Below are 22,817 nucleotides of genomic sequence, written 5' to 3' on the forward strand. Positions count from 1 at the left end.
ACTGAAGTCACAGCAGATGACGTAGCCCAAAACCAGAAGCATCCATCCGAGTCCGGTGTGTGCAAACCCACCATTTCCAAGGCTGATCCGGATCACTCATCCATCATTTAACTGATCAGATGCTGAGGTCCCAGCACCCCCAAGCACTGCCTGGTTTTTCCAAGCGGCCTGGGCTGTGTGTTTTCAAGCCTTGTATCTGGACTTCAGACCATCTCTGTGATGTTTCAGGACATTTCACATGGTCCCCATGGCCAAATGTCACACTGGACGTGCCAAGGTCAGTATCCAGGGCACGGGCCAAGAAACACGTGGGTGAAGACCCTGCAGAAGGCAGCACCAGGGCTGGGAGAGCCTTGATCCTGCCACCAAAGAGAGTAGATGTTGTCCAGTATGGCTAAACTGGATTACTGGAGATGTCCACAAAGGCTTGCAACAGCTCCGGCCTCCCCCGCGGAGCCGCTGTACAGCCAGGTACAGTCACTTACACGTGCATCGCAGGTCCCTTGCACAGCAGGCTAGGCTTCGCTGGAGACGCTGTCCCAGCAAGAAGCCTCTGAGCGTGGAGCCGGGGCTGGGGCGGCTGCTGGAGCGTGGGGATGGGAGGCGTCACAGCCTTCGCCCCAGCAGGAAACCCCTGTGAGGAAACAGAAACTTCTTGCAGTCCCACAGCCGTGCAGCGTAACGCGGGCGTACAGACCTGGCCAGGAGCTGGGGAAAACCAGCCGGCAGCCCTGAGCTGAGGACAACGCTGCTCGGTGTTGCGGCCGGCAGCGAGTGCAGCTGCTGTCCTCGAGGCTGCTTTGTCTTCACCTCCGAGGGGAAGCGAAGGCGGACGACGGTGCTTCTCAGCCGCAGGCTCTGCCCTTGCCGAGGGAGGTCTGGCTGCTCCACGCCAGCCAGACACAGGGAGAGTCCTCTAGCCTGGGGAACCTTTCGCTTCGCACTTCTTTAAGGATCTCTGCTGCTGCTCTGTTGTGCTGTACAGATGTGGCTTTTCTTCACCAGCAAGACAAACTATTTTCTATTTTCCTTATTTCGTAAAATTTTTTCCCGCTTAGCAGTAGATCATACAATGATCTGATTTATCTTCCAGACAAAGCTATCTCTACGATGCAGAAAAGGGACAGACGATACAGAATTTTATTTTTTTTAATTCCTGAGGTTAAAAAAGGGAAGAAAAAAAGCATCAAGAAACGTTCTAGTACACAACCGTCGACACCTCTGTAACTGTACAGACGCTGGTACACAGAAACCTCTTTTCCCCCATCTGGAGCACAAGGCGTGGTGTGAATGGGGTTTGCAGTTCTTTGGCAGTTAAGACCAAAAGATGCTTCTGAACAAGTTACAATCTCAGTAATTAAGCATAATTAAAACTATAGTGCAATTTTAACTTTAAAAAAGGAGCAAAGTCAGGCTTTTTTAGCTTTGCCATTTTGTAAGGTGGTACACTTGTGCAATACATCTCACTGATTTTTTGTTAAGCAACACTGAGTAACCTCGAGTAAAGGAACACTGTCATTTTCTTACAGCAACTACATTCTTTCCTTCACATAAACCTCTGCATAACCAAAAATATTACCCTCCGTTCTTCCAGCACCCAGGGAAAACTCCCAATTGCTCACACCGGCCACAATGTGTACTCTCTTTGTCCCATGAGTGTGACATCCCCCTAATTCAATTTCATGATCGATTTATTTATTTTCTCTTAACTGCATTGCTGAGGATGGTCCATTAACAAAAGGTCTAATTCAACAAATGACCTGAGAATCTGTAGGTGAACAGATTCACCAGCGTCCCTGGCACAGCTCACACGAACAAGTGCTTTATGAATGGGAATGTACGGTCCTTGAACAAAATCCCGTCTTGCGCAAACCTACACTTCTGCTAAGCCCTTTCCTGGGTTTCCGTGGCTCCAGTAATTAAACCTTCCGGGACACTGAAACAAAAGGTGGGTACTAACGACAGGTTCCTTACTGTCTTCTCTGCACAGCCTCTGGGGAGTGAAAGGCTCCCTCTTCTAGGTGGCATGATAGGATTCCTGTTCCTGAGCAGCTGATTTGAACAGCTGCACCTCTGCCCACTTGTTGTACCTTACCCATTCGGGTGTTTCCTCTTCTGGATCTTTTTCTCCTTCCTAAATACTCTCCTTGGTTAGAAGCAAAGCTTTTCGTCTTCAAACTACAGGTTCTGTCTCCCACTCTTACTCCTCTTTCAGAGAGCAAAAAAGCCACAGAACTGCTCTCACGGGGCAGGAAAACCTGAAGAAAAGCTACCATAAGGACTCCAATGCTAAAAAAACCCGATGTGGTTTTTTTCCCCCCTCACCCCAAACACATGTTTCAGCCAGCCTTGGGACTGTCCGCATGGAAGACTTGCAGGGAAAAGTCTGCCTTCCTAGATGGAGCCAATTACATCACGAGTTACTTGAAGAGGGGCTTAAAAGTATTTGCCATGGGACGAAAAAATGTTAAGAACTGGGATGCAGAGAGGAAATCCAGAGGCAAGCAGTCTGTCAAATAGTTTGGAATGGAGATATTTCAAACACTTCTGAGCAGAGACGTCAGATTTTGGCCTAAGATATTTGACAGTGTCCCGTTACCTTACATTTGGCATTTTAAGAACAATATCCTAGTAAGATTAGTATTCTAACGAGAACAACAGCAAAATGCTTTTAAAAACCACGCCTAAAAGCTTAAAGAAAAACTGCAGCAGACTTCAGGAACAGCTCGGTGAAATTGCATAGCATATGGTACACTCTACTCCATTTTTAAGCAATAAATAATCTCTTCTTGCGTAATCAAATATAAAACATAGCTTCAACACTGAAATATGCCATAATTCCTGCACTGATCTTTGCGCCATTTATTGCCTGTTTATTGCCAACTTCAGCCTCTTGTCCATCTCACCTTCACGCACGCAGCCAGGCAGGGGTTTAACTGCACTGCAGCTGGTTCCCTCCAGAGGGGGAGCAAACCAGCTTGTGCCTTCCCACTACCCCCTCCGCCTGGCAGGGGAGTCAGACACCTAAAGTCTAGGTGCTCCATGAAAAGTAGTCATTTTTCACAATCTTTTTTCAAGATCACTGTATTTATACATTGTTAACAACCAGAACGAATGATTATTCTGCAGTATTCTTTTCCTTCCTATGACCAGAAACTTCCCTCTACCTCAGCTGCTACGATGTGAATGTCCAACACTTGTCTCTTGATCGCCATCGTTTAAACAATGAGCCTTTTGCTGCAGAGATCCCTCATGGGTAACGGACCCGACCAGCAACACATAAACACCAGCTGGACTCTCCAGACTTCCTTCCCTAGTCGAGCTGACCCCTCCAGTTCCCTGCCCTTGCTTTCACATTTACAAGTTTGCCCCTTTCCTCTCTCCTAAATCATTTGCTTCCGCTTGGCCTTTTCTTTTTTCCCCTCATGTTTTATTTTCTGTCTCCCACCATGACCCCTGTATACCAGCTACAGGTGCCACCCTGTCTGCAGGGTTCCCGGCAGGCTGTGCTGGTCTCCTACCAACCCCCGCACTAAAGCATTCCAGGTCTGAGCTTTCCTTGGGAGAACAACTTGAGAAATCAGACATACCCAAAATCACACAGAGCGCTGGCTGGGAGAAAGAGCTTTTCTCCTTCCTCCTGCCAAGTGTTTTGCCTTTCCATCTGAAGACAGGGTTTTTAAACAGCAAAAATCCACTTTCAGATATTTTGACAAGAAGTTGAAATGCTATATAGAAAGCAGACAGTTTGCAGGCAAATTTTGTATAGACGAGAACCCAGTCTTCCCCTAAAAGGCAATGTTTACTGCCAGCTCTGTCCCCAGATCTGAGATGGAAAGTGAGCAGCTGGCTGGGGCAACGGCAAGGGTTAGGAAAGGGGCAGAACACGGTGACGCTGGGTGGAGAGCTCAGCGGGGCTGGACATGCACTCAGTTTTGGATGGACTTTTTGAGGCCAATTCAAACGTTATTGCTACCTTCCACATGGTCTAGAGAGAGACACCGCTGACCTCCTCAGAAACTGTGCTTTCCTGTGAATGCTGATGACTAAGGTGCTAAAGCAGGAAAAAGGAATGCTCCTCTTCCTAATACCACACAGTGAGCAGTACTTCTATTTATTCTGCCACTGGTACTCACCATAGCAGCTGGTTTCAGTGGACCAGCTTACAGAGTATGGTGAGCAAAAGTGCAAGGAGTTGCTGCTTCATGTTGTATTGTTTTGTAACTGGTATTCAGTACAAAAGCGTTTGTAAAAGCCAGTTAAGACTTACCAAATCTTAGCCCAAAATGTACAAACTCCTTATGTTGCTGTTTACAAAACTGGGAAAAGATAAAAAGTTCTAGATGGATTACAATATATGCCTGTGAAGACTGAAGTGTTGCATAGTTGTTGTTCTGACTGTAAGAGCACCAGACCAGAACAGAAATGGTTATGTCTACTCCTCAGTGAAGAGGTCAACAAAAATATGCGTTTTTCTTTAAATTTCCTTTTGAAGGATAGTTTTAGAAGAAAAGTAATTCAATTTTCAGTAGGGAATTTCAGTTTACATTTAGACACCCCCACACTTCTATTTTCCCCACTGAAAAAAATTTGGTTATTATTGACCTGCTAAATCAAACAACATGGCTTTTCAGCAGTCTGTACACAGTACAGAACCATTAGTGTTCCTAAAAAGGCTTCTGTTTTTTAGTGTATACATGTTCTCTAAGTGCATTATAGCTATTGCATAGTTTCAAAGTCTTCAAACACAGTGGTAATCATAAAGCTTACGTGTATATAAATAACAGCATTTCTTAAAAACATAATTAAAAACAACGCAGTATAATCAAGGCTATGGAAAATCACTTCCGTCATAGATGACAGGTCGCTCGACAGCCAAGTGATAAAACACTCTTTTTGAGATAAACCTGTCAAGGAAAAAAAGAGAGCAGGGTGATCACATTAGCTGAAATCAACTAAACAGGAAGCCTTAAAAGTGTATTCAGTTTTTCAGTTTATACTCAGGTGAGAAACGGACAGGTGTAAAAAGAAGTATGCCTGCTCAAGGGCTGTCAAGTCTGTTGTTAATAAGATGACAATACTGACTAAACTGTCTTGGAAGGAGTCACAAATGACTTCTGTTTACCTTCCCAGAGGATGAGACAGAAGAGTGGAATTCTGCTGTCGGGGGAGAAAAAAACCCAAACAAGAACAAGAACCAAAACTCAGGCTGAAGATCTTTGGACCAATTTCTCATACTTCTGAACAGCAGAATGACGGTACATCTGATCAGTTCCACACTCTGTAAAACCAAGCTTATTTCACCTTTTACACCCAGCTAGGACCTACCTAGAGAATGTGTTGTCAAATATCAGTGTGTAGATTCCAGAGTTTCTGACTTTCACCTGTCCTCTGATAGTTTCCTTATGAGAGTTGCAGCGGGTCATAGGAATAAGAACCTGGAATTCAACACAAATCAAAATGAAACTTGCTATTTGCCTATAAATTCACATTTGCCTTCAGAAAAATATTTAAACTTGAGCCGTCTTGAAACTCCCAAAGTGCATATGTGCCTGCAAATCTATTTATTTTCACTGGTTAGCGTTAAAAATTCACCCAAACTAAAATCTCACAGCGAGACATCTGTCTTCCTTTGATAAGTTATGGCTATAAATCTCTAGAGTTAGAATCAAATCCTGATCTTTTTAATGTTAATCTAAGCAAGCGTACTAACATCAGCAGTCCTACTTTAAAACTATACAAATATATCCAAGAGCAGGACTTAGCTAAATGTGTTTTAATATACGCTTTTATACTCCCTGTATTATAAAATAAGCTTTCTCAGCAAATCTTAATTGTTTATCTAAGCTTACAGCAGAAGTGTGTGTAACCATCTATCTTGCTGTAAAACCCTAGCAGAGACAGTTGTCAGAACAGCAGCTGCTGTAGATCAAAGATGGCCCTATAAAACCCAAAGTTATATCAAATAGATGTATCAAGACGGAAGCAATGTTCACTCTTCATTCGGCTTTCAGATTAAAAAAGAAAAAAGGTTTTATATGGAGTCAGTAACCATGGAATGAATTTAACCATGGAATGAATTAACACATACTGTATAAATGTCTTATTCCCCCAGTGAAATCACAGCCTTGGAGTTCCCTCTGCAATGCTGGGTTAAACCAACAGCTGCCTTCATTAAAACTTTGCAATTAGCTGAGTAATACAGATTCACTTAATCCATAATCCTCATGAAACATGGACAGCACATATAAAAACTGGTATCTGGGGCACAGGCAAAGCGATTTTGCATACCATCAAGGCACTTAAATACATGCTTCACCGTAAGAAATGCAGATAACCCAATCCATTTATCTGTCTCCTTGTGGCCTCTGTTTAAGGGCCAGGCAAGATCAGCCCTAAGCAACTTACAAATTAAGTAACATTGAGGAGAGAAAAAAGAAGTTTGCAGGCTTGGACTTTTATTTTTGCTTAATAAGAGTGGGTAAATTTCAGATGTGACCAATAGAAACTATAGTGCTTTTCAATTCAACTTTTGCAGGCAACATTAAATGGTTAAAGATGTAGCTCTGTCTTCAGCAGAACTGTAGCTTAATTGGAGGAACAAGTCCTAAATGCAGTAGCAACCGGCACTCTTGTGGAGACCTCCTAGCTATACTTGCTGATTCCTCTAAGTGGCTGATGGCAGTGTACCACAATCTCTAAGGCAGTAAGCAAACAAAGGCCTTACCTTGCACTGATCCAGTGGCGTCTCTTCTGACTCTTGGTAGACAATGCTGAAGGATATGCTTTTAGGGTCTGATGAAAAGATCCAGCTAATTGTTAGCCCCACCTCTGTAACGGTGATGGGAATGATACTGTAGGTGCTGGATTTAATGAACAGCTCTCTGTTGCTTTCACCAAAATTTAAGATCTCTTCCACTGTAAGTGGTAATTTGATCCTGTGAAGGACAAAAATACAATTACTTGAAGAGATCCAATCTAATTAGTCAGACAGAAACAATAATAATTGCTTTTTATTTTCCACATATTTAAGGCAGACTCCACAGCAACTCTGGGACAGGTCCACAAGATGCAGGTAAATTCAGCCGTGGATGAGGCCAAGAACTACAGAAAACATAATGGTATCAAGCACTTTCACTGCTCTGGCAAATGTGGATATTGTTCACTTATTTATTTCATTTTGACTAGAAAAATACAGTGCTTGAATACAGTTACTACGTTTAAGAAAGTCTGCTGCCCTCTACTGTTCTTTTTAAACAAATTTTAACAAAAAATAGTCACCTAATTTATTCACCTTTCTAGATATCATTTGTACAGGAAATGGGGATCAGGAATACAGAGGGGACAGATGGATGGAAGGTGAACAGCTCTGTCTAGATACTCTGAAGTACCTAATGCTACAGCTTGGTCTGTTTTACCCCAGAAAGATGCATAAAAGCTGACTCAAAGTACGTCCAGTCAAAAAGCAAGTTCTTAGCAGCTAGATGATCCTGAGTCTTGAAGCATTATATTAGTCCACCTCATTCTGATATCTATTTCAGACTGCAAAGAGCGAGGCCCTTAAACAAGAGAAAGCTGCTTGCTTTCTTCAGGGGAAACTTGGAATTTCTAAGAGCTGTGGATCTGACCTATATTACCTTAACACTAATCTAACATATCACTCTTCAGGCCAAATAAAATGCTTCCAAATCAATGAGCTCACAGTAAATCACAGTGCTGTGATTTGTTTGTCAGCAGCTATCAAAAATCAATACATTTGCCAGAAGATATCACACAGTCACCATGATGATTTGCTGCTCCACAGTAAGGAGGAGCTCAGTTTCCAACCACGACTACACAGCGGTTAGGGATCACAGCTGATTTATTATGACAACTGTTGCACTCTGGCCAGAGAGGAAGCTTTATCGTAAGTTTTGCTTACCTTTTACTTTTTCCTCTTTGCTGAAGTAACTGCTGGGTTGTCTCAGGTGGTCTTTAATTTTAACAAACTAACAAACACTCCTCATTTTGCCCTATAGCCCAGCTATCATTTTAGTTACTGCTTCATTTACCTGGTTCTCTAAACAGCAGCAAGGCTGAAACATGGACTAATTTATCTCCCTGCAGACAAAAGTTTAAAACCTTCCCCATATCTAAGCCAAAATTTCAAAGCTGGGCTTAAGGGGAGAGTGAGCAAAGGGAAATTTCTCCAAGACGCAGGCATTTTCATATGTCAGATTCCCTCCCTGGCTGTGCAGATGACATGCTTTATCACTACTGCACATAGCTGTTAATTTCAGAGCAGGATACATGCAGAGAAGTATGCACACACAGTTCACAGAGGTTGAGCAGAGGCTCAGCTGAACATTTTATGCTATGGCATGTATCACCCAGAGCAGGCAAGACAGTTTCTGTGAGGCCACCAGTAAATAATAGATAGATGCTACAAAAGGCCATGAATTCTCTCTACATGGCAAAGGTCTAACTCGGACTGCACTCCATGACTTGCCCTTGCAGCTTCCTCCGGAGACTACTAGAACTATGCAGCCTTCATTTTGAGCGCCCTTCCTGTTCACCTCCTGCAATAAGAATAAGAAGGAAGGTTTTCTGATGTGCTGTCAACCCAAATCTTTCCTTCTTATTCCTCACTTTCACTGAAGTGTTGCAGGACTGAAGAGAGAGGACCTGGCTCATCGCTGCTGCTCTGCGTAGCTGAGCTACACTCTGCTCCTTCTCAGACCAAATTCTACTGTGGGAAAGAAGCCATCAGCTCTTCCAGGAGTCTGCAAGACTTGTGCTCACATAGCTGATACTTGAGCTGAGTGTTTATTCTTTCACCTTGGTAGTAACGAAACTGTTCTGCTTACATGATTTCTCCTGATTTCAACAAGCATATCTCAGCATCTTGAGCAACTTGCCACTCTTCTGATTCATCAAAGGTTGAAGAATTACACGTGCTGTTTCTAGGACAAGGAAAAAAAGGAAAGCCATGATTCTCTGAGTAGTATGTGGTCAAACACCATCTGCATGCTGACGCCTTCCTAAAATAGAAATGTTTTGATAGTCATGATGCCAAATTCTAGAATTCTTATTTTGCGCATTCTAGGGACAAAACTGTCTGGGCAAAACTGCAGCCCTTTCTGCTAACCACTGTGCGCAAATGTAAAACTGTTCCTATCCTGGTTTCACAAGCCAAGAGGAATACACGCATCCAGAACATCTCTTCTACAGTCTTAAGATAAATTCCCTATTGAGATGCTGCCAGATTTTAAAGATTCCCTGGCAGATGGAAATCTTGATGGAGGGCAGACACAAGCGAAACAGTCTGGACTTGTCCCTTAATCAAAGCTTACACAGCGATACCACATTTGCCATGGATTTAATCTGTGAGGTGTTTTACAAATGTATTATCCAGTTCCTTGATGATACACAAAACATATTTTATCACTGTAAAATCACTACCGTGTATCTTCTTTTCATACAAGAAATACTGGATGATTCAAACACAAATACACCAAAGAAGCTGTGACGGGATGACAAAGCAGTGTGTCTCCTCCCCACCATGATGTGTCCAGGAGAGCAGAGGAAGTAGAGGGAAGAAACTGCCATCCACTCCTCATCTCAAAAAGGGTGCATGCACTGGAGTAGAACCAGCTATGAATTACAGGGCCGGGACACAGAGAGAAGACTGAGTTTGAGAGTTGGTAAACAAATGCTGATAGTTTACAAGTTAGAGCTTCTCTAACTGATGCTTACTTTGCTTCTCTGCACCTCAGCAGGTTGATAACTGAGACAATTAGGCTGTCATTCCCAGAAAAACGCCAAGGATTCTTATATACAGGGAACCAACTGGTTGGTTCCTTCCAAAAACGAGCAGAATCTAATGAAATGTAGTATCACTTGTATGTGCTTCTGAATCATCAAGTGTAATCATGTAGCAAAAACATAATTGCCACACACTCTGTAGACCAGTTCTCAAAACCAATGCACAGTTTAGCATTTTCTTTTAAATCCTATAGGACCTTGCTCTACAAGCAGCACTCCTGCGTAGACCAGCAGAAGAAAACATCTCCAGGTAACAGCACCTTCAGCTGGTCATTGGCAGCATCTGAATACACCGTGCCAGCCCATGCAACCATGTGCGAGTTTAGTGGAGTGACACTATTGGTTGGAAACAGGAAGAATTTGGTGTTATCAGCACAACTTAAACTGCACCCACTGTCTACACATTTCCCAAACTCATAAAGCGCTCTAATCTGCAGAATTCACATGATCTTATTCCTGTAGCCTCTTCAATAACTTTTGACTAGTTCAGAGCCACACCACTACTGTTAATACCCTGAGGAGACAGCTGTGACCTGCAGGCAAGGCTCAAACCCGTGACTAAGCGTGAAAACCTAAGCTATAACCAAACACTACCTGCCCACTGAGATGTAGGAATTACATACTACATGTTGGTCCATAAAGGTTAATACAACATCTGTGCAAATACTTTGCAAGTGATACAAATAATTTTACTGTTAACTATCTTTATACAACTACATAAGAAAATTGATTAGAAAAAAAAAAACCTTAGCAGACTACACTCTAGCTGTAAACCTCTACACATACTTTGCTTGCACAGTGGGAACAGCAACAGACTTCATGCTGTGATCCACAGAACTCTCCCTTCCCACCACCACAGGTACACAGCTTTAATTTCACAGCCTTGAATTCATACAGACCAAAAGAACTACAGGACTACAGGCTTCCCAGAAGTGTCGAACTCCATGATTTATTATGCATTGCCATTAGAGTTCCTTATTTAATCCATTAATTTCACCTTTCTTTTGGGACACTGAAATGTAAATTAAATCCCAGGACCAATATATTCTCCTTGATCGCCTCTAACACGTGATTTTCCTTACTCCTGCTGCTGCAGCCTAGCACATGGCTAGGTGATTAGCTTGCCACTGGGTTGCTCTAACCATTAAATTCACCGCACTTACTCACTATAGGCTAAGGGAACACTAAGTCTCCTATTTTGTCTCTTAAACCCAAGAGCATTGCAATCACAAAGCAAATCCTCCTTCTCTTTACGATATCCCATTGAGTCCCACGATCTAAACTGAGGTCTGCTAGCCTACATGGAAAATATAAGAAACACAGTCTCCTGGTTTGACTAGAGCTCTTGTCCCCCTGACAGAAGCATCTATTCTTGCATGACCTATTCACACTAGGTGGCACCATAAAGCACGTTCCTGCAGCTTGCCAGGTCCCCAGCCTATGAATATGCACCCTCTGGTGTAACTATTAAAACAGTCTGGACTGTTTCTCTTCCTTTTCTTTTAAAAGTGAAATAAAGTGAGGCTAAAAAGCAGGAAGAACTGCAGCATGGCAAAGACACTACAGCAAGAGAACAGTTTTGATTCAGCAAATCCTTGAGACACAGATTGTTGGACGCTGGTGGAGCACTTTGAGGAAGTATTACTACATGCTTGTCCTGTTCTTATGCTCTTCCTCAGGCATCTGATGTTCATCACTGTCCCTCAGCTGGATGGTCTGGTCCAGTGTGCCTGTTCTTCTATATGGAAAGCACTAAAAATACTGTGACCAACACCATGAATGGTTTTGGGAGTTAGAAATAAGAAGTCCCTTTCAGAATTAAAACCTGAAGAAAGCTGGTTGAACCCTGCCCTCGACAATTTTCTGTTTTCATAAACACCTGAGCTCTGGAAGCTGTAGCTATGCATCTCAGGTGTCAGCTTCATGTGGCTGAGCAGTGAAATCCCGTAAGCCATCTGCCTGTCAGCAGTGCAATGATTTCTGGGAAGAACTTCAGTCGTCCAGGGCCAGAACCTTACCAAACTGTGTGAAAGCCAGAAACCTGGAATGGAGAGTGGAGGCTGTGCGGAGCCCCTCACAGCTGCTTAGCCCAGCAAGCACCTCTGCAAATGTCTCTAATGCCAAGAAACAATCGAAGGCGTTATGCTGACATGCACCAATGATTCCCTGGGCCTGCTGTTACCTAGCAGGACAGACCCATGCCAGGGACCCTAACTTAGTTACCAGCAGTCCTCTCCAGCCCAACAAAGGGGAAGAAAAAAAGAAAGAGGATGGTGAAGGATCATCAGAAAGGATGGACAGACAGCCCTCAGCATTGGCAGGAAGAGAGGCATGATTTGGGATGAAGCACGGAGGATACAGAGCTCACAGTTTTTAACAGGGTGCCGGACAGTATGTTGCATGAAGGAGTGTGTACAGGTGGGAAGGGGATGGAAGGGTCACGGGCAAACCCTGACCTATGTAGGGATGGGAATGCATCATGCACACAGCTGATGAAAAAAAAATGGACGGACATGAAGATCCACCACGTGCTTTGGGTGACCAGCATACTGGTTCATAAGAAATCCCAGCGATTTCTCAAAAAAAATGCACAATTTAACGATGCTACATCTGTATGAAAAAAACTAACAAAACCCAAAAGGACTTGCCTGCCTTAAAATTGGTGACACTCTATCTGTAAGACCAGAGGCAACTGATGCATACAGAGAAAGCAAGCTAGGGAAACAATCATGACAAAGGGATATTTCTGTGCTCCAAGGGAAAACATGAAAATCTTTTGAGATTTTTTTAGTATGGTGATATGGAAGAGGTTTGGCAAAGGCTCTGAGAAGACAGTCATCAGTCAAATGCTGCATTTGCAAGAGGTTCAGTAATAGGTTTCAAAATAAGCAATTTGGGACTACCAGGGTGCTTTCAAGTCCCTTCCCCAGCAGGAGGCAGCAAACAGATGGCGATTGGAAGCAACACTAGAAATACTGGCGAGCCGCTGCCGCAAAGGTCCTAAACTGCACAGTCTGTACTTCATCAAGGTTACAGCCAGCAATATGGGTAACTTTAGCTTTTTTCAGTCGTGAGGTATTTGCTCACAAAATCGAGCTGTTTTTTCTTAGATACCTTTGAATTCTCTCCTTGCACAATTCTTTAAAGCCTATTGCAGGGAAACTGAGGCACACTCATAGGAAAGGTACAGCAGAGGCAGTTTCTGGCTTGGGTTTACACCACGCTCCACCAGGAGCCCCAGGCCTCCTTGGCAGAACTGCTGCCCAGCCCACAGCGCCCAGCCTGTACCTCTGCACAGGCTGGTCCATACCAGAGCCTGCAGGATGCCTGCAGCCCGTGCGGTTTCTGCACACAGGGGGCTTCACAATTCTACAATGTAACATGCTTCAGACTGGCCCATCCAGGAGTAACAGCTAGTCTCCCCGCCCTCTCTCTGAGATAAACTCACCCAGCTCACCCCTGTTTTTACCATGATCCCTAGGTTACAGTGATGATTCAGTCATGCTAGAACAGGTATACCACAGGCAAACCAAGGTAGGCAAGCCAGTCTTACAGAGCTACATGTATGCAGAGACATACAGCAGCAGCTCTCACCTGTGCCGGAGAGGGCTTCTTCAAGCAGGCCATCAAAAAATACTTTACGGAAACGCAGGTTATGAAACAGTGGAGGAAAAAAGGTCAAACTACACTTAGGCTAGGAAGCTGAAATAAAGTATCGCTCAGTTTCTTTTGATCCCAACTGCAGACAAAGGGTTGAATACTGCTGATACTGCAGTCTTCCTTGGTAAAGGGTTTATTAGAAGTTACAAAGAAGTGATCCCAGGGTTCCTCGTGTATGGATAACAGCAAATGTATGTCAGGAGGCTACTGGTCTCCATGGGAAGGGCACGCCCGCCCATACAGTCTAAGAAGGGAGCATCTCTGGTGACTGAGGAAGCAGCAGTTGCAATGAGGTCACCGTGAACTATGCTGACAGAGTAGCTCGGATGAGCTCTCCATAAACGCACGATTAAGACATTTCAAAAGCGACCCTGAACACTTTCTGGTTTAAAGGAATTTCAGTGAGCCTCATTGCCAGAGAGGGCTGATTGCTGGCCCTCTGCAACACAGTAAGAACTTTTACCTTTTCTCAAGGCAGACATTCACACCACCTTAGGGTACATACACTACCACATAGCTTAGCCACTGCTTTATCACCCTCGTAACCTATTCTGCATCTGAAAATAATTGCTAAAAGCTGGTGACTGTTGCAACCTATTGTTCCCCTGTTTGACATGAACGGTTTGCGAGAATTTAGGACCTTGCTGCAGGTTTATTTCGCAGAGACAAAGGAATTACTACCACACGCAATGAAGCACAAGAGAGAACTCAATTTTAAAGAGCATTACAGGGCCTCGCATTTCTTGTGCAAGAAGTCTTCTTTCAGTAAATGATGCGGTAGGGTTAAGTCAAATTTGGTGTTGTGTTGGGTTTTTTTTATCCACATCTGCAGGTACCAAATTCAGGTACTCAGAGGTACAAGCATACTGCTCTACAGGACAGAGTCCCAGAAGCACTCCAGCTACTGTACCATAGGCTGCTGCAAAGATCTAACTGAATTCTTTCTCTGAGTTCTGCCTCCCTCTCTTGCAGAATCTGTTCATGAGTAAGACTACTACTTTTCTACACTAATCACGGCTCCTGAAGATGAGTCTCCAAAGGCTATCAAGAGCAGCGATGCTCACTAGAGAAGTGGGCATAGCTGATAAACACAGCTAGGAAACACATCCAGAAATGTAACCTGAAATGTTACCTGCACTGCATGCAGGACACCACTTTATGGGACGTGCAGGTTCTGGGCTTCTCCTACGAACGAATACCACAGGAAAGGTTAAATGAAAGCTACAGCTCACACTCAGTTGTGGTGATGGCCAGGCATGTAGTTTAGTTACAAGGAGTGAACAAAAGATGTCCCTAATTACAGTAGGAACAAACAACAGCAGAGTATCACTTCATTGAGCTGCGTCGCTCAGGCACCTCCACTTCCCTGCCCTCTCTCAAGAGCCTCCTCACAACTATTTCTCTCCCAGATCTTGCACCCATAGGCTGCAAGTCAATTCCCATCCCTGAAAACAGTCACTCCTGCACAGGATAGGCCCCCTCTGGCTCCCTTGTAAATATATAAAGGCCCTCCCAGATTCTTTAATTGACTCTGAAAGAAAATTTAGCACACACACTAACTTTAACTAGGGCTGAGATTGCTTTAAAGGTAAAACTTGGGGATGCTCACAAACCCAGTATCTTTCTAGCCACCTCTAGCTCATCTCAGATGGGAAAAAAAAATCTGAGACAAAGTAGTCACTAGAATATTTTTGGTCCAGTAAAAATAGAAAAACTCGAAGGAACTAGAAAATCCAGTATTGTCACAAAATACGCACGAGTGGTTGAAAAAGGTTAAGTGATAAATACAGACTAAGTTTTAATTCCACACATAATTTTTGAAAAATCAGTTTGGTTCTGGACATTTCAGATGAATGGTCACAAGTAAGTGAATTTGAACTGGATCTCGAGAGCATAGCTTGTTCATGCTATGTATCTATAGTAGTGTCACTGAAGAATCAAAACAAAGGAGTAACTTCACATCATGTTGCTTTGGTCAACAACAACTACGAAAGCTGTGAGGCAGCAGCACTGGCTTCAGCACTGATAAATAAAGCAACCTGCTGCTTTCACATTTCCTTTGAAAGATAAGACGACTGGGCTCCCCCAAGATGTGACACCATCTAGTAAGTGGCTGTTTTCTTGACTTCAGGTGAATAGGCAGACAGTTTAAAAAAAAATGAAAAAAAGAAGCTTTAACATTTACAAATATACAAACTTGAAAGATTTTGTTAGTGTCACACATATCCTCCATCCTGATACGCAAAATTTAAGAGAAAGGGTGTGGTTTTATTCAGACTGTTGAGGATACTGATTTTGCATTCTGGTTTTGTTATTAAATCTTTTCCAATGCCTTGCTATTGCAGTAGCTCTTTGGTTTACACTTGATAGGTTTTGAAAAAGGTCTTTAGACAAATTTTTTGGGTATCTGGAACTCAGAGGGTGTATGTTAACTACCTCCTTTCCATTTATGCTCTAGAATCTGTTTTTCCAAGTGGTATGTGTTTGAAACCTCTCATCTATTCCAACAAATATATACATATGAGATAATTTCACCTTTTCTGATTACAGTCTCAAAACCCTTTTGCAATCAAATCAGTTCATTTCTAAGAAAGGCACATCACATGATGCTGACGAGCATTATTTACCTTTTTCTCTTTATAATCTGTATTTATTGGCATGGCAAATTATGCTGTTTATTATTTTATTCCAAAATTAATTTAAATTTAGATTTATTTAAAAAAAGAGTGATCTACATGGGATTTTCTGTTTGGAACCCTGGGACAACAGAAATTAACAACTGGCAAGATCATTACTACTGCTTTTTACACTCTGCTTTTCAGCACAGCTACTAAAGCAGGCTAGCTGATCAACACAACAGAAATTAGACTATGGAGACCAAAACAGGAAAACCCCTGCAGTACTGAGACTACCAGCTCCTGGGATACCCAGTTCCCAGAGTAGTGGAAATGATAAGCAGGCTTCTTCTGGTGACAGGAGAAGAACTATCTATGCTGGGGCAAACCAGAATAGCTTGTTCTGACTCTCCGTTACTTGCTTGCATTTCCATTTCTTTAATTTGAGAGTTAATTTTAATAGAATCAGACCTCAAAACAAATCCTGTATTAACACACTGGACACTGCATGGCTCTCTTTATCTCATTTTTCTACCTGTGATGTTGTTCCTATCCAATTTAAGCTTCTATTAAACTTCTAAATCTTTTTAGAACCTAGACTCAGTCCATACAGGCTGGAACAACATTCCCCTGCAAATGAATTCATTCTGCTCGCTATTCTCCTGACCAATGAATTTTCTTCCTCCTCCCTCCTTATCTACCTAGCACAACGCTTTCCCACTAACTCACTTCATATAAAAAGATTATTATTGTTCTTTCCTTTGAGGAAAGCTGGAATAACTCCAACAACTAGTCTGTCAAGGCACAACAACTCTGAAGTTTGGCACAGCATACAATGTGGACTCTAGCTTAGGTGTGTGAGTAAAAAGTAGGGTGCTTTCAGAGAAATATCAGGTAACATAATAACAACGCATCACGCAAAAATTAAAACCTTTTTAAAGTAAACCTCTGGACTTTCCTTCTCTTAAAAGTTACCATTCACTGGGGAGCAGAGGGGGAGGATGAAGAAAAAAGCTTATTGGTCTGTGTTTTAGTGGAGTTGAGAGGCTGGTCTGCAGAAGGTAAAGGTCTCCCTCAATGTTTTTAACTTCCATACCACTTTATACACACTTGCAGCACATATTCAGTAGCAAAGACTGAAAATATTTGGCAGAGGTGGTCATCTGATCCAGAAACTGTTCAGCCTCATAACACAGGATCAGCCTTTAAGAGAGCCTTCTTGAACAACTCTGAGCTGTCACTTCAGCTTGTCTGGAACACAATACTTGAGATAAAAATGTTTTCAGCTTTAGCAGCTCTTTCTCAGCTCCTTATTGCTCGCTAGCAAAAAACAAAAATTGGGCTAGAAATTTCCACACCTGACTTTGACTCAAACATGGGTGTACAGTTCTGCAAGGTTAATCTATTTTTATGCACATAGGACTTTTTTTTTTTCTTTTTTTTTTCCAGAGGGGTTGGTAATCAGTTAGGCATTTAAAACTCATTTCTCCTGCTGTCAAATCAAGAAGAAACTTAAAATGGCTATATTCAGGCAGCAAAAAAGAAGGAAAAGAAAGAAAACTTAAGGCCTTTAAGATCACAAGAATGTGACATGAAAATAAATTTCTAGAGCATCAGTTCAAAGGTCACATTCAAGGACTTCCATTAATCCTTTGCTATCTGATGGTATCAGTCACCTCACTTCTTAAAACATGATCCATAAATTCTGAGTTCAGGAGCCCAGCTAACTGAGAAATGTAAAGTGTGTGACACGTCAAATAACATTTTTAACTTAGAAAGACCTCTTCTGCAGCATTCTGTTCTCCATCGATATGCAGATCTGCTCATGTCAGCATGCAGAGGAGACAAGAATATCAGCAGCCAGTGACTGTTATTTGTATACATGAAAATTCTTCACAGTTGGAGTTCAAACATTATCCTAGCCTGGCTTTCATATGAAATCCATAGTAAAACTCCCATCTGCCTTCACCAAAACCAAATTAGGGTATTACTGCCTGAATACAAAAATTCCTGTGAATAACACTAATGTAATAGAAAAAAAAGTTAGTTAAAATTTTAAATATTTTGGTCTGTACAGAGAGCGAATGTTGTACCTTACTATGGAAAAAAACCTATTATGGATTAAAAGTGGGTATTAAAAACACTTCTTTTAAAACAGTCAGTAGGACTCTCCTAAAGGCTAATTTCCAGTAAGCTTGGACACCAGGAAGATCTGTACTACTTTAGTAAGGCTACTAACAGAATGTTATGTTGTCAAACTACAAAACTGAGCGCCTAGTAATTACTCTGTTTCAGCTTAGAGGAAAACACCTTTCCTTTACAAGAAAGAGGCAAGAAACATCAACTGACTGCTGCTGCAAAGAGTACGTAAAATAAAACCCAGTGCTTCCATTTGTTTCAGTATACATTGCCTTGATGTTGTTGAGCCTAACTTACTTTTTCAGGTTATTGTCATCCCATGCTTGGCCTCCATCTGAACTGAAAAGTAAAGTATTCTATAAAGAGCCAGTAACTTTTCAAAGCAGCACACAGTTCTATATTACTTCTTTCGTGACTAGCAGACTGCACTGGCTCTGCCTCTTGGCCCCACGGAAACTACTTTTTCGGGTAACGTTCCGTCTGCTGTATGGTATAACTCACACAGGCGAGGCCTGTCAGCCAGTCTAAATGATTCAGAAGCGAATTCTGCTGATCTTACGCTGAGTAATATCTTCTAGTAGGATTAGTCTCACAGAAACATGTTCTTTGTTGCCCAAGAGAGGACATTTAACTTTAGGCTAAATCTTTGAAAACCCCATTAACCTGTCTCACAAAAGATTTTATTTACAAGGCAAACAGCTTGCAGATCTGGTTGTTACTGTTACAGCTGTTACTCCCACGTGCTGCAGACAGCCCTGACAGAAAACAGACCCTTACCTTGGAGAGCTGACACTGCGATTCTGCATCAGCTCTCAAGACGGGGTGTGATGGAGGGGGTTTGACAGAGAAGTGGTCACTCCTCTCTCTGACAGTAATACAAACGTTCGAAACAGATTAACCAAAATCAAATGAGGAAGAGACATTAATGAAAATCCTCCATGTTTCCAGTAAGCCACTTGAGAAGGGGAAAGGAAGAAGTGCCGCCATCTGATGGTGTGACTAACATCTGAACAACGAGCTAAGACTGAACTGAATCACAAGCTCTAAAATGCTCGCTCACTGAGACTCAAACCCTACTTTTTGAGACATGTCCAACCCAAGCCAAACAACCCTGAGCCTTAGAGCCTGCAACCTGAGCCTAACGGCTGAAATTGGCAAAACAAATTCTGTTTCTCTTACAGGTCTCTCCAGAAACCCTCAATCTGAACACTAAACCACTGATGTATTTGAAAGCTTAATCCACACTCTGTTTTCAGAAGCCTCTTTGTAATTGTCTTATGTTTCTGAGCCTCCATCAGTATAAATCTGGTAACAGACGATGTGTTTAAATCCACCAGCTGTTGTGTTTGGGTCTTGACTGTCCAGACAATCCTCTTCAGCAAATGAATGTATTTGCTTTTTGTCTGTCATGGATGTTTACTACAACTCTTGTCCGCACTTAGGAATTTGTCTGTCTCCTGGATGCATTAGGATTTAATTATTTGCTGAGTAAAATAATCTCAACACGTCTCTTTACAGGCTGCCTCTAAGAAGAAGGCAACATGGCAACTACAGATTCTGTGAACTTTTATTATAACTTCTCCATCATTGATCCCAACGAAAATGGAAGTGAGGATTTTCACACATTTACAAAAGTCTTCCTGCCCTGTATGTATTCGGCTGTTTTCATCCTTGGGCTAGCAGGAAATGCGCTGGTCTTTGTTATACTAGTTTTCTATGAGAAACTGAAGATGCTGACAGACATATTTTTGCTGAACTTGGCTATAGCTGACTGGGTCTTCCTTTGGACACTGCCATTCTGGGCATATTCTGCTGCTCAGGAGTGGGCTTTTGGGACCGTGGCATGTCGTATTATACGGGGCTTGTATACGCTGAACTTGTACACTTCAATGTTAACTCTAACATCTATCACCTTTGACCGGCTTATTACTATTACTTTTGCCACCAAAGCACATATGTGTCAAACTAAACGAATGACATGGGGCAAATTAATCTGTGTCTTCATCTGGGTGATCTCACTAGCATTTGCCACACCACAGTTTATTTTCAGTGAGGTGTTTAGTATTGATAAGGCTATATGTCAGGAAGAATACCCAAACCATCACACAGAACTGGTTCTTGAAGTGATCCAAGTGACTCTCGGCTATTTTATTCCCATGCTAGCCATGATCATCTGCTACTCACTAATTATTAGAACCTTACTGCACGCCAGGAGCTTTCAAAGGAACAAATCTCTAAAAAAAATATTTTCTGTAGTTGCCATATTTATTCTTACTCAGTCACCGTATACTTTCTTGAGACTGATAAAGATCATAGACTGGAGCTTTAACTTGAACAGCAGCTTTGAATATGCAATCATTGTAACAGAAGCTCTTGCTTACTTCCATGGCTGTCTTAATCCTGTTCTGTATTTCTTCATGGGGGTGAAGTTCAGGAGGAACTTACAGAAAATTATTAAAAAATCAAGATGCCTCAAACGGCGAGTTACAGCTAAACAGTGGCAAACCACTGAAGAGGAAGGCTCTAAAACTTTTACTGCCTCAAATAATGCAGATGCAACAAGCATGTACCCACTGTAAAACTGCTTAGGGAACCTGGCAACTATTTACAGCTTCTTTTAGTAAAGATGTTGCGACTGGCTTTAGGTCAACATATCTTAATCATGATACTTCAGTGTTTCCTGCTTTTCCTGGTCAGAGCTGATCCTAAGACAACGCTGGTAACTGAGTTAACTGTGCAGAAGATCTTCAAAAGGTCTAAGAAACCATGAGACAAAACACCATTCTTCATGACATAAAGCTAACTTGGACTTCATGACTCCAGAGGGGCTGAAGACATTCACCAAATATCTGGCCTGCTGGTTTTCCGTGAACAGTATTTGCTAACAAAATAATTTATGAGTTTTATTTCAAAGATACTACAGATTTCAGTTCAGCTCATTCATTTCATGAGAATTCCTGGATTAAAACCATACACATTTCAATCTTCATGCTGGGTTTCATGTGTGGTTGGGGTTTTTTTGCAGCTTTTTTGTATTTTTCAATTTGGATAAGGTCTGCACACACACTCCTTTAGTGTTCATCTAAAATTTCTGTAATAGAGCAGCATTTTCATCTGCCTCCCATCTAATATCAGGTTCATGGTCTCAATCTCCCATATACATCTTTGCATCTCTCCTCTGGTAACAGAGCTCCTGTTGCCAGATGACTACGCCTCCTGTCAACACAAGGGGTTATCATACTGCATGCAGGCTCTAACACTGAGCAGTGTTTCCTCAGATGCAAATGCTCACACCCTAATTCCCACACATTCTTTGCACCATGGCATCTTTCCATTCCGTTTTTCCTGGCAATCCCTTGGCACCCTGGTTCCCTTGCCACGAAACTATGAATTCCTTAGTTGATCTCCTTCCCTGTTCCCACAGTCCCTCTTTTCCACCCCTGGCCTTTTCACTTCCCAGTGGGAGGCAAAAAGGTACGCAGGGTGCAGTGTAGGCTGGGGCAGAAAGTCTGCAAAAGCTCTTGCAGAGAGTAGCAGAACAGGGGTGGAGACTGGAATAGGGAAAAGAAAGAAGTGATGTTGGAGAGGAGCAGCAGGAGGGCTTTATGCATCTGTGGCTGCCTATGACGAAGGCAGGGCTGGGTCTGGCCCAAAGGCTAAAAGTCCTTTGCATTACAGCTTTGAAATACCAGTTTTGACCTGTTTCAAACCATTCTTGCAATAACCATGCTCACTCTGGATGTTCCTTTTCTCCCCATTAACACTCAGTCCTTCCTACCAGGTCACTGCAGCTCAGTGATACCTGAACCTTATCGGCACCATTGTGTCCACGTCACCTTTTTCGCCTTAGAAAACAGCCTCTTAGGCAACCCCTTCTTTACTACACAATCCCTCCTGTTTCTCCCACAGTGAAATCATAGAATCATAGAATAGAATCGTAGAATAGCTTGGGTTGGAAGGGACCTCTGTAGGTCATCTAGTCCAACGCCACTGCAATGAGCAGGGACATCTTCAACCAGATTGTGTTGCTCAGAGTCCCGTCCAATCTGACCTTGAATGTTTTGGTTTATTTCCAGGGATGGGGCATCTACCATCTCTCTGGGAAACCTGCTCCAATACTTCACCACCCTCATCGTAGAAAATTTCTTCCTTATATCCAGTCTAAGTCTACCCTCTTTTAGTTTAAAACCATTACCCCTCGTCCTATCGCAATAGGCCCAATGTGTTGGGCACCACAAAATGGTGTAGTATCTTAAAAACAAAACTAGGAAGAAATGCGCTGTGTTTTCACATCTGTGTGGCAAGGAAAGCTGCTATCCCAACACACAGCTGCAGGGCAGACTTTGCCAGTGGAGGGTGGTGAGAGGTGCTCCTGTCCCCACTCCCCTCCCCAGCTGGTTCTGCACAGGACAGTGAATGCTTCAGACCACATGCAGTTCCCCCTTTTCGCTACGCTGGCACCCTGCCCAGCCACGTGACCTGTAATTAGGTCAGGAAAGAGAGTTATGAGTCATTAAGAAAAAAAGAATCCAAAACAAAGCAACCACAGTGCAGACAGGCTGAGATGTTCTTTCTACCAAAAGCAGTACCAAGGTGTGA

At 42.6% G+C, this 22,817-nt stretch overlaps 2 protein-coding genes across 7 annotated transcripts in view; one reads left to right on the plus strand and one right to left on the minus strand.

Moving 5' to 3' along the window:
- Positions 1–1,133: 1,133 nt before the first annotated feature.
- The window catches only part of FYCO1 (FYVE and coiled-coil domain autophagy adaptor 1), a 54,775-nt gene continuing 33,091 nt past the window's right edge, over positions 1,134–22,817 (minus strand). For all 6 annotated transcript variants that reach the window (XM_075418857.1, XM_075418862.1, XM_075418861.1 and 3 more), the window contains exons 15-18: positions 8,847–8,942; positions 6,728–6,938; positions 5,329–5,438; positions 1,134–4,907 (exon numbers count right to left, since the gene is read on the minus strand). In XM_075418857.1, coding sequence (XP_075274972.1) covers positions 4,832–4,907; positions 5,329–5,438; positions 6,728–6,938; positions 8,847–8,942 — 493 coding nt within the window. In that variant the 3' untranslated portion in view covers positions 1,134–4,831. The remainder of the gene's footprint in view (positions 4,908–5,328; positions 5,439–6,727; positions 6,939–8,846; positions 8,943–22,817) is intronic.
- Positions 15,534–21,223, plus strand: CXCR6 (C-X-C motif chemokine receptor 6). The gene is made up of 3 exons (XM_009942668.2): positions 15,534–15,569; positions 18,375–18,442; positions 19,737–21,223. Exon 3 carries the CDS (start codon positions 19,760–19,762, stop codon positions 20,795–20,797), a length of 1,038 nt encoding a protein of 345 aa, XP_009940970.1. The 5' UTR covers positions 15,534–15,569; positions 18,375–18,442; positions 19,737–19,759; the 3' UTR covers positions 20,798–21,223.

This window comes from Opisthocomus hoazin, chromosome 4 (genome assembly GCF_030867145.1).
Source record: "Opisthocomus hoazin isolate bOpiHoa1 chromosome 4, bOpiHoa1.hap1, whole genome shotgun sequence".
Classification (NCBI taxonomy): domain Eukaryota; kingdom Metazoa; phylum Chordata; class Aves; order Opisthocomiformes; family Opisthocomidae; genus Opisthocomus; species Opisthocomus hoazin.

Coding starts and splice junctions, on each gene's coding strand:
- CXCR6 (XM_009942668.2), top strand. CDS start 19,760: ATGGCAACTACAGATTCTGTGAACTTTTATTATAACTTCTCCATCATT.